At 34.0% G+C, this 13,062-nt stretch overlaps 1 protein-coding gene across 1 annotated transcript in view; it reads left to right on the top strand.

Annotated features, from left to right (window-relative positions):
- The first annotated feature begins 200 nt into the window (after positions 1 to 200).
- LOC127857593 (stromelysin-1-like) overlaps positions 201 to 13,062 on the top strand; it is a 76,905-nt gene continuing 64,043 nt past the window's right edge. Inside the window, exon 1 of the mRNA XM_052394074.1 lies at positions 201 to 433. Within this exon, the coding sequence (XP_052250034.1) occupies positions 206 to 433 (228 nt within the window). The 5' untranslated portion in view covers positions 201 to 205. The remainder of the gene's footprint in view (positions 434 to 13,062) is intronic.

Below are 13,062 nucleotides of genomic sequence, written 5' to 3'. Positions count from 1 at the left end.
TTTAGATTTTAAAATAACTTTAATGACAAACTTAAAATGCAACGCCTATTTCGAGAATCAAATTATTTAAACCGAAGCATTGCAATCTTAATTGTGTGAAATATAACAACGAAATTAAATCAATAATCATTTTCGAAAACAAATATATGTGCAATAGTGTAAAACGCAAAATATGTAAAAAAAAAAAGAAATTAAACACTTAAAAATGTGTGAAACAAACTTCAAGAGTTCCTTGACAAGATATGTATTGTTATATTTAATGTTCAAGTGCATGTGTATGGGAACTAATGGATTAACGCAAGACAGTGTAATTGTAAATAATAACATCTTCATCAACAGGCGGTCTCGCAATCAACATAAGCATACTGAAGAGGAGAGGAAATATATAACGCGTCGTAAAAAGCTTGAATTACGCTGTGGATTTGACGTCGACGTAAGTTTTTTCTGTGATTGAATTTACAATGAGCCTCGATCTGGGAAAACGGGGTTTAAGGCATGTGCGTAAAGTATTGTCCCAAACTGCACGGGCTAATCCGGGACAACCATTTCTACTATTGTGTATTTTGTTGTTGTTGTTAGTTAGTATACTTTAAGCTAAAAAACAGTATAGGCGGAAAGTGTCGCCCATGATTAGCCTTTGCGGACTGCACAGGCTAACTTGGGACGACACTCTATGCGCACGCAATGCATAAAACCTCGTTGTTTTCCGAGACAGGCTAAAATATTTTGTCAAATAGTTTTAAATGTTTTAATACAATCATGTGGTTTGCTTTACCAAACAGCCAGTGATGTGGTGGTGATCTTTTTACACTTCAATAATTTGTTAATAGCGTTCAGCCAGGAATGATATTTGGAGCTCCATACAAACATGTTAAACCGCCATTGCTTTGCCTTGACGGTTTCAAGGTGGTGAGCCCAATTGTATTCGTTTCGTGAGTGTTTTGTTGCCCATTCGTGTTCGTATTTTGTCCAAATGTTTTGTAAGACTATTCGGCAATGTATTACTTTATATAAATATTTGGCAACATGCTGTAAGATGTTAGGTTAAGTTTTAGATTGTTTATATTCGCGTTACTTTTAAACTGCAAATAAATTATTGTGTGAATTTCGCATGCGTGTGTATGCTAAACTGCAGCTAGCAAAATGTTCATCAGTATAACAATCTTTAGTATTGTATCATTTGAATGTCAAGGTTACCAGTTATTAATGCCAAATAAACTAGCTTATTGTATTATGAATGAATATGACACGGGACTCTATGAGTATAATTAATGTCAGATTGAATTAGTTAAACGTAAACTTTTTTTGAATAGTTGGGGTGGTACATTTAAAACAAATCGCTTTCTAATGTATTTCTAATAGATTTTAATCACTGTAGACTACCCATTTACTGCAATCGATAGCAGATGTTGGCATATCAAATTTTCAATTATGGTTACTTTTATTTGTGAATCGAATTTCAATAGTCATCTTCACATTTTTAATACAAGTAGATCGAATTGTTCTGTTCTTACACACTATTACGTGTAATTGTTAAAAAAATGTAACTTGTCACTTAAAATATATATTTCATAAAAAAGATAGACCAGCAATTCATTATCTTTAAAGGGACCTTGTCACCTTTTTATGAATTGACAAAATATTCGTAGTAGTTTTTTTTTGGCAAGGACTCGGTCATACTGAACATTAAACATGCTCTAAAATATTTATTGTATGCATTTATAAAGCGTTACAACCGCGAAACGATTGTATAATTTGGAAAGTTGTGTTGTTATTGTTATATATTTTGACAAGGACGAGGATTGCTTATATAAAGTATAAACTACGCGCGAGCCCACATCAGCACGGATGGTCGAGTGGTTTCCGCGCTAGACTTTAACACCAAATTAGTGGCTCGAGTCGAAGTGTGGATTCGTTTTCATTGTATTATAGTTTTAGACTTGATCTCGATTGGTTAATATATTCCAGTTTTTCATCTCAAGCGGTATAATAAATGTTCAATGTTAATGTAATACATATCTGTTTACATTTCATAAGCGATATTCGTGGTCACATTACCAATTCGCAAAATGAATTTAATCAACAAATTTAACTCCAAAATAATAATAATACGTTATACAATCTGTATCGTTCTTAAATAAAATAAGAATCAAATAAGAGTAATGTCTTTAAAACTGGCGCCGTTCTTTCTTAAACCTTTATGAAAGAGATATCATCACGTAATTCCTAGTCAATGATATTTTCTAATGCGAATTTGAGAATCTTGCTGAATGAAACTTTGCTCTTCAGGCCCATTATGGGTTATATCTTTCCGACGGCTTCGTCTTATATTTCGGCGTCGATGAAAGTGTATCAAACAACTCCATATATAAAGAGCTTAAAGTGTTCCATTAACTCGCACTATTTAAGTCCTTTTTTAGGTAAACTATGGGTGTGCGAATATATATCAAATTAATTTGTGCGGCAAAGCGTAATAAAAAAACGCTATCACGTATACAGATACATACGGATTATTTCAACTCTTTTTTATGCACACGCACTTTCAACATATACATTAAACAAAATATTTTTCTAACCTATAGGTAAACTTTTAACGTATTAATTTTCATTAAGATTATGTCATATAATCGTAGCATGGGTGTAATTAATGGTAAAACATGTTATAGAAACCATCGCTACTGAAGAAGGAAACAACGTTCTTAGGAAAACCTTCCACACAATACTGCATTAAATGAATATTAAACATTCGCATTAACGAGTGACATTGCAAATCCCCTGCATCTTAAGATAAATTTCTGTCATTCAAAGCACAGTTATATGAAATATGTACATGTAAGGTCGCATATCTTGATTATTTGAGGCTTGAGACATTTAAAAACTTCTATACACACTTTATAACAATCCATCGTATCAGTCGGCTTTAAAAAATGCTCCTTTCTTACTTTACCCTTAAGATGGCAATAGGCGAATAACAATGTATTCATTAATTGATAGATGTTGCCAACGGATACATCAATCATAAAGCGTTTGAACATTCTTCCCGGACTGTGTGCATTTTCATATGAGATTTCACATAAATTATGATTGTTCAGTTTGGATACTTTAATTGTCTAGCGTATTGTAATGAAGAAAACACCATTACAAACATGGATATTGATTCTTGATTATACAAATGTCAGAGGCCAGGGTTATGACCTTAGTTGTTTAAATGGGGACCATTAATTATCGCCCTTAGTATCGGTTTCGCTACGTGTCGTATTTCGTATTTCGTAATATGTACAGCTTGGTATTATAAATCAGAGCTCAATTAACAATTCATCACTTAACGGTTTACATAGTGTGCAAAACATGATTGAAATCTGGTTACTGATTTATCTCGAACACGGCTCTATATATCAGCCTATTTGTTTTAAAGGACAATCACTAGGAATATTTCTTTTTTCGTGGAAAATCTGTGTTTGATGAGGCGATGCTGGTAACGTTGACATGTTTTTTTTACTATTAGGTAAACAAGAACTTAAGAGTTTCGACAGTACCAACAATTCTCAACTAGTTCACGCTGTATTTGTTACGTTCCAATATTAATTAACTTTAAAATTTCTTATGAGGGTAAAAAAAAGTAAATCGATGCGTACCACGAATTATGTGAAAATACAGAGTTATTAAACTTGTATTGAAACTTAAGTATTGCTACCTATCATGCTCAGTCTCGTAGGAAATTACATCGAATTACTGTTAATACTTCAGCTTATTGGTAATTATGATGTTCACTTACTTAACAGACTCGATCAGTTTTTTTCACATACCATGTTTAATTAAAACAAAAAAAGCAATTTTCTGCAAATCCTTGCAATCAACTACTTTGGAAAATATAAGTCGTCTTTGGATATGATACTATTACTGACATTTGTCTACATTTGGATTTATGTCACATTTGATGCTAAATATTCTATACAATGTTTGGCTTATATGAATATAAGACTATTATTTCAGCGATGTAAAACTATCATAGACCAGATAATGTTATAGTTATACGTATGCGTATGTCAATGGCAAATAAGAATCCATAATTCAATATGCTAAATAAGAAAATAGTGCACGGAACGATCAGTAAATTTTATTTTCCCCATATCGTTTAAACATAATGCCGCGCAAAAATATGTCCTTGATGTCTTTTGCACGTTTTTTACTAATTTAACGCTGACTTTATGCAATCTGATAAGGTCCATGAAGTAATGTTTGAAAATGTTTGAAAGACACACGATACATTTAATTGTGAATTTTACATAAATTATGAATGAGGTTACCTGTTCGTATTAGTTTGCAGGTATTTATTGTTTAGTCAACATCCAAAGCTTCGTATGAACATGCAATTTGTATGCTTTTACCTGATGCGATATTGTGATACTGCACGAAATGGTCTGCACTTCATAGGAAAAAAAATGCCATGCATATAATTTGATTTCTTTTTCTTTGTTAATTTAGTATGAAGCACTTCAGTGCAATTTCATACATTCTATGTTCTACCTTGTACAACGTCTTAATACAGAACATACTTGCTCATCTTTAAAGCGTTTTATTTTTAATCGGGTTTTTGGAGTCAAACATTTATTTACCTTCATAATCAATAATCTAATTGAATAGGCATATGGCCGAGACACAGGAAAATATTACGATAATCCATTTAAGAACGACGTGGCTTAAAGTATAAATTATTTAATATTAGCATAAGTTTTGGTTGGATATCTAAAACAAATTGTTTCCTAAATTATTTATTTAATGTTCTAATCAGCAACAAACACATATTATTGAAATCGATAGCTAAAGTTGACATAGCTTATATCCAGTTATACCTTCTGTAAAGTTTTAATTGATTTGTTTTTATTAAGCTTAGCATTCCTTGAACTTGTCGATGTACATATGTATTTACACAACACAAATAGTTTGACTTATTGGTAATTGTGTTGCATTTTTCATGTTTGCTTTTAACAATTTCTGTTGTGCTGTTTTTGATGTTTTGTTTTTTATTAAGTGTTCAAATACATACATTAGACAATTTAAGGTTAAGTGTTTAGATTACATTTCGCTGGTTGTGTCCATGACACGGGCCTGGCAATTTGCATTTAATTTTCACATATAACCATTTAAAATTATACTGATAGAATGTCATTACCTTACATAGGATTTAACGAGTATCTTAGGTAAATAATGGGTTTAAACTGTCTTACTTTTATTTGTAATCGGGATAATAGATATAACATCACTCAGTGCCATGTTACAATGATTAAAAATCCTTATCAGTGCGAATTTGAGAAGCATTCTTGATGAAATATGTCTATCCAATTCAATTATTGTATTGCCCTTTCCGACGTGTGCATGTCAGATAGCGGCGAAACCAACCAACTCCAAATTCAAACAGTGTTTTGTCAGGTAGTACGGTTTAATAATTCATTCTGATTGTCGAGTATAGGTTTGTCGGTTCGACAATTCCGTTACACCATTGAATAGTTTGAATCTTTGAATAACATGTCAACAAAATATGTCCGAAATTAGTAATATAAACCGTAAAGAAACTTTAAAAAAATTCTGTGAAAATTATTAGAATAAAAGAGCATTATTTACTAAACATACCTTATTATGTATTATTTTTGTTATTTGTGTGTTTTATAAATGCTACTTTTCGATTAATGGACAGTCGAGATATACACATTTTTCTTTGATTTTAATGAAAGTAATGTCATAACACGCACAGGCCAAATTATTCCTATATCAATGATATTTCATACAAACGCAGTTTTAAGATATTCATCAGAAGAAAAAAAAAGCAAAACGGATTATTCAAGCCTGAACTTATTCATTCGATTTACAACATTTCATGAAATCGTTGCGTTGGTGTTCATAATCGTAAAACATGTTACAGAAACAATTGCTACTGATGAAGTAAACTGCGGGTTTACGTAAACCTTCACCACAATAGCACATGTTATGAATATTCTGTTCTGTTTATTTCTGATATAGGCCTCCGGCCCCTGAAACATGTATATACATAACATCTTACAATCCATGCAAGACAATGATGTGTGCACAATTGGTTGGCATATCATGTGAGCATATTTTCGAGTTGTGAACGATGCTATAAGTAAGCATACCGGGGTACCCAAAAGTATCATTTGAAAATCGATGTAAGGTGAAGTATACTTCAAAGTACCCGGGGTACGGGGAAGTAGTACCCGTGGGGAACTTGACCCATTCAGCGTAATTTATAGATGTAGTCAACTTGAAACATCAACGATAAAGTGATCGAACATTTTTAATCCGGACAGTGTGTGTTTTCACATGAGATTTAGTTAAGAAACGATAGTTCAGTTCCGATTCTGAGTATTGTTGTGAGGAAATCACCTTAACAAATTTGTATAATGCTTCGTTTAATACAAATGTCAGAAGCCGGGCTTGTGACTATCGTTGTTTGAAAGGGACCATTTATATTCAACCTTAACCATAGGTGCCACTACGTGTCGAATTTCGTAAATTACACGACGTGTTATCATTAATCGGAGCTCGTTTAACAATGTATCACTGAACAGTTGGCATGATGTTCAAAAACATTTGGATTTCGACTACTGATGTATTCCCAAAACAGTTTTATATATTATCCTTTAAAATATGAAACATGTATATTTACGTGAAATTCTTCTCTTACCATGTTTAATCCGGTTTTGTGAAGCGATGATGGCAATGTCCACATACAATTGACTTCCAAGTAAAAGTAGCTCAAAGTATCAAAATAACTTGTTTAACATCATTGATACTTTATGATGCACGCTGTTATTTTCTTTGAAACTTGTACGGGACATGCATACATTGCCTTAATCAAAGTAGGCAATATTTTAAGATAATTTTTGTAGAACAGTAGTGCGCTGTAGTGGATAAAAATCGACTTAAAGTTTATTTTTCCGATGCAACTGCTATAATTTAAAAAATTTAAATGTTGAGCCAAAAGTATTTGTTTAGTGAGAAAAACAAAACGATACCTTTAATTGTTAATGGAATATTGTTCCTACCATAATAATACAATACTACATTTAAAATAAGTTTTCGTTCGCGACCGTTGTCTATCTAATAAACATATACAGTTGAAGGATTGTCATACGGCAGGCTTATCAACAATCAATTAAGGAAACAGCTAACAAATCAATGCAAAAAGTAGAATCCACAAACCAATCTGTAAAAGTAAAACTCACGCAAGAGGTGATTTCTTAAAATTCGTTTTGATCAAAGTCCTCGAATCCTTTAGATACAGTGCCCCGTGCAAACATGTCCTGGATTTGTTTTTTTTACGTTTATAAGGAATTGTTGTTTTTGTAATTGAACCTTGCCATTTTGCAAACTGAGGAGGTCCATGTCGTATACATATATGCTTAAAAAATGCACAAAACAATTAATTGTGATTTTCACATGCATAATGTATGAGGTAACTGTTTCGTGGTACTTTGCAGGTTATATTTTGTCAAGAGGACATTTAAAGCTTCGTCCGATTGTAGGCTTTTACCGTATTCGACCGTGTATGCACATTTATGCACTTTATAGAATAAAGAACTAATGCCATGCATAAAATTTTCCTTGACGTTTTCTGTATATATAGTACTCAGTATATTTATAAAATGTTTGCATTGTTTATGTCTTACTGTCTATTTTTTCCTGGGGATTGCAATTTATCTTGATACATCAAGCGTTCATGGTTTGGTGATGAAAGATACATTCATGAAATAGTTGAATTATACAATCAGAGATCAGGCACTATAACCTTGTGCCAACATAATTAATACAATTAATCATTTGGCTTTCATTACTTGTTATTGCAATGAACAGGCTGTAGGTATTTATATGACTACTAACTAGCATTGTTTATGCATTGTTTCTTTAATATAGAAATAGAAACCCAATTTAGCGGTTTGCATTTACAAAATAACGTATAGTATTTGTATAATAACAAATAAAGAAGTAACTATAATGTGTTTAACAATGCGTGTTAGTGTGAATGCAGTTAATAAAAACAGATACTAAAATGAACTGATTGAGTTAAATTTTAACTGTGTCCCTATTTTTAGTTGGTCGCGTTAGCGGCCAGCTAAATTTACAGAGCATATTTTGCAAATCAGTATGTGCTTAGAAGCCTTAAGTACGGCAAGGACCGCAACTCACTCTGCTAGGGACGATTACCGCTGCCTGTCTGCAGCAGACGACAAATGATTCTGCTCTAGCAGTGAGTGTATATACCCTCTAGCAGTGCGTGTAAATACCAGCTTGTAAGACAACATTGGCCAGTCTAGTGTTTATCATTGAAATCAGTACATATTGGCTGCTTTTAGGGAATACGGGGCTAAATGCACGTCAAATAAGATTAGCCTGTGCACACGGATTAGACTGTGCAATGCGCACAAGCTTATCAAGGACGACAATTGCGAACAACTTCAGTGCCTTCAGCGCTTTGATTGTAAACGTTTTAGGATTAAAATGTGAAGATGGTTCCGTATTGAAGTATCTCTACAGACAGTCGTATACCTTGTCGTGATATCAAAGTGTCGCAAGCAACGGTTAAGTGTTTGTAACGAGCGAACAGTGCCTCTCAAATAAACTATTACGTCGTCAAGGCATTTAGGTCTCATAACCTGGCTTTGGAATCAACAGGGCCGGGTTAACTACTAGGCTAACAATGCTGCAGCCTTGGGCCCCCGATTTTTTGGGGGCCCCCGACGGCAGGCTAGTGTTCCACTGTTTTAACAATATACATGAGTGAACAAGATGTAATTTATCATAAAAACCGTCTTAGAATGCAAACCGAGGAGTGATCATTAAGAGTTTTACGCCTAATTGAAATCAAATGCATGTAATAGGTCATCTATGTTTATTGCTGGCTATGACGTCACCCATTTACATTGCTGCGTCTATTTTGACAGTGCAGGAATTTCAGTTATGTTTTTGAAATCGGACTCATCATACAACAACAGCATATAAAATGGAGTGAACACAGGGCCGGATAACCACTAGGCTAACAAGGCTGCAGCCTTGGGCTCCCGATTTTCAAGGGGCCCCTAACGGCAGACTAGTTTCCTTATGTATAGTCTTTCTTTATTACGCCATTGAACGACTCTAAAGGGAATGCAATATAAAATTGTCTGTGTAATTGTACCAGTTTCCCGATGTATGTCGAATTGTTACCGTTTAGTTCGCTTTGATTAACTATGCTATCAGTTTTCTTTCTGTGTTGTATATCCATTCAGAACCAGTAGTTTCTCTGTTTAATATACGACTTGCCCGTATGGTCATGACAACATCTTGACACGTTTGACGACATTGAAGAGAAGGCCAAAGCGTCTGTTGCAATCAACGAATAGTAGGATGCGAATAAGCATACAAAACGGCGGAAACTATTTCGTGACGAGAGTTCGACACCAGATGCAAATTCGGAGTAAGTGCACTCGACAATTTTTTAATTCACACATACGACATGCATAGTTGATTGTCTCATTGTTGAACTTCCTAAGCGGTTGAGTTTTAATTTACACCTGGTTTCAACAGTTGTAATAATAAGTTAAAACTTTCCCAAGGGAAATACCCCCGATAATAGAACTTTACGTCTAACCCTTTTTCCATTATGTATGTATGGACCAAATGTATAAATTTGAATACATGTCATGCTTTTGGAAATATATTATTGTTAAAGTTAAACAGCTGTGCGAAAGAAAGCAAAGTGGTTCCGTGATGTATCTATGAATAGGCTTTTGAATTTGACACTTTATATTTCGAGGTAACTTTATGAGAAACAATTGCAAAACTAACTTCAATAATCAAATACTTTAAATTAAAACATCCTTTCTTCATGTTGTGAGTAGCACTTACAAAAATAAAGAAGACACTATGTAAATAACTTATTTCGCAAATACTTTTGCAACAATAAAACACGTCACGATGAGTGCATCAAACTGCGTCTGTGCATTGATAAGGTGTGTTTATTGTATTTTATGTTCAAATGCATGTGTTGGGAGATTAATGTAGTAGCGAAAGATGGTGAAATTATATATAATAACCACTGCATCAACAGACGATCTCGCGATCAACATAAACTTACAGATGAGAAGAAGAAAAACGCAACGCGTCGAAAAAAGCTCGATTTACGTTGCGGATTTGACGTCGACTTAAGTTTTCTCTGTGCTGACCTTTATGGTATCTTAACAAATTTCTTAACATCTTTGAAATATCAATAATCTCTTCTTATTTTTAAATTACCATAGAGCCATTGATTTGGTGCTGTTGTTTTATTCACACTTAAGGATGTGTGAAAAGCTATACTCCGGGTGTAAACTTTGAAGCCCCATACCAAGGTTTAGAATTCTAATGCTTTTCATAGACGTTTCCAATGTGATGAGCCCAATTTTATTCGTTTGTCGTTTATTTTTTGCGCGTTCGTTGCTTTTTGTTTGTTATTTTATTTTGTGTTCGTTTGTTTGTGTACGTCTTTTGTAGTGTTATGTGTCTGACTGTCTTGGAACTAATTACACGCTTATTATACAAGAGTTGGTATAAAGAACCATTCTTGCTTATGCAGTTAATGTTTCACTTTTTTTCATGTTTGCGTTACGTTTATTATACCCAAACATTTTTATGTGAATTTGTTCATTGCTATGTTTGCTTAAAAAACAGGTAACAGCAGTTTATCCAGTCAAAGTTTTATTACATTATAGCATCTATGTAATCAAGTGAATTTTGCCAACACTCGATAACCTTATTAGCATCATTATTCAAGAAAACAAATATTAACCTCAAAACTCTGAAAGCATATCGAGCAATACATTTGCTAAAACCACAAATGCGAGTGCTTAGAGGTCTGTCGGCTTCAAATCCACAAATACCGTGACCTTTAAATTGTAATGCCCGGTAAACATATTTAAGAACGGGTATCGTTAGTTTCCAAAACACTTTTTTATAAAATACGCCGACTGTGAGAACTTAACCCATTAATGCCTAGTGGACTCTCCCATCCTTCTAAAATGGATCAATTTATTTCCAAAACTAGGGATGTCTAGTATATTTATTTCTATATTTAGAATATTTGTTACATAAATTCGTTAAGCAAACAGCGCAGACACAGATGAGACGCCGTATCACGCTAACTTGAAATAAATATGCCCAACTGAGGCTATCTTGAAATAATATGCCCAACTGACGCTAACTTGAAATAATATGCCCAACTGAGGCTAACTGAAAATAATATGCCCAACTGAGGCTATCTTCAAATTTAAAACTGTCACAAAAAAGGCTAACTTCGAAAATACGGCAACTGAATTTTCAGAGTGATAGTTTATTCCGTGGCTGACGCTGGGAAGCAGTCATCAATGCCAATTTAAACTATAAGAATATCAACTTAAGTATAAAAAGTAGTGTTGTGAGGTCGCTGTGTCGCTGTTTGCCGCACAAAACTGTATGTGGAAACCATGACGTTGATGTTAGCGTGTATATGGAAATAACGACGCTTCGACTCCATTAGCATAGAATCATGGAAACTGAAACAAAAAAACACACGAGAGCACCAAAGCAACACTTGTAAGTAAACATGAATACCCATAAATTTTCGGGAAGTGGTGGGTGGGCTTAAATTATTTTTGCCAAAATTGTTAAAGACATTTTTTTACGAACCTTTCGATTTTCGGCTGATGCAAAAAGAGGAAGTTGAAAGGCGGTGTAAACCAAACATCATCCCGATTATCCCTACTATTTTACATAAGGCTGTGTTAAACTAACTCAAAATAACCCTAACTTTTTACAGAGCAAAACATATCAGGACAGAACGCACTCCAATAACGATCGGTTATCGATTAACGATAACCGCTATTATTGGGAGATTGGAGGACAACCGATTGCCGGACAACGACTACCCAGTGAAATCCTGTAAGACCAAACAAGAAATCGTGCGCGCTTATTTCTAAGCTAAATTTTACTATTTTGTATATCCATATTTCACCAAGCAGTTTTGTTGTTCGACATCTTATAGACCTAAAAAGCACATAAAACATTATACCATTGAAAACATTTATTCACTGGATATTTAACATTAAATTTTGACTAGCTGTCTTGTTCCACGGTTTGGACTTGTGGCCATGGTTCCCGTACTCATTGTGCCTTTTAGGACAACCTACCAGCAAACAGTTAAAGCCACAAAGGCTAACTTTAAAATAATATGCCCAACTGAGGCTAACTTGAAATATTAAGCCCAACTGGAGCTAACTTGAAATAATATGCCCAACTGAGGCTAACTTGAAATAATATGCCCAACTGAGTCTAACTTGAAATAATATGCCCAACTGAGGTTAACTTAAAATAAATGCCCAACTGAGGCTTACTTAAAATTAAAAACTCTCACAACAAAGGCTAACTTCAAAAATACGGCAACTGAATTTTCAGAATGATAGTTTAATCCGCTGACGCTGGGAAGCAGGCATCAATGCCAATTTAAACTATTAGAATATCAACTTAAGTATAAAAAGTAATGTTGTGAGGTCGCTGTCCTTCATAGAGCGCAACGAGTTTGCAAACTCGGTGCGGTCACCGCCTAAAGCCAAAATTGTTAAAGAATTTTTTTTACGGACCTTTCAATTTTCGGCTGATGCAAAAAGAGGAAGTGGAAAGGCGGTGTAAACCCAACATCAACCCGATCAAATTATCCCGACTATTTTACATAAGGCTGTGTTAAACTAACTCCGATCAAAATAACCCAAACTTTTTACAGAGCAAAACATAACAGGACAGACCGCACTCCAATAACGATCGGTTATCGATTAACGATAACCGCTATTGTTTTTTGAGTGAACTTTTCCCCACGACGGATAAGAATACGTGTTTAAAAGAGGAACATTATAAAATAGGAGTGTGTTTCGCCTTATTCACATATATAATGAAACATGATTTGCCTTTTTTCACGAAAAAAAATCAAGATGCTTCAATGCATAATTATGTAAGCTTCAACTTTATATTGCAGATTTGCATCAAGTGTCTATCATAGATTAA

The sequence above is a fragment of the Dreissena polymorpha genome, chromosome 14 (assembly GCF_020536995.1).
Source record: "Dreissena polymorpha isolate Duluth1 chromosome 14, UMN_Dpol_1.0, whole genome shotgun sequence".
NCBI lineage: Eukaryota > Metazoa > Mollusca > Bivalvia > Myida > Dreissenidae > Dreissena > Dreissena polymorpha.
This window is presented reverse-complemented; position numbering and strand designations above follow the sequence as displayed.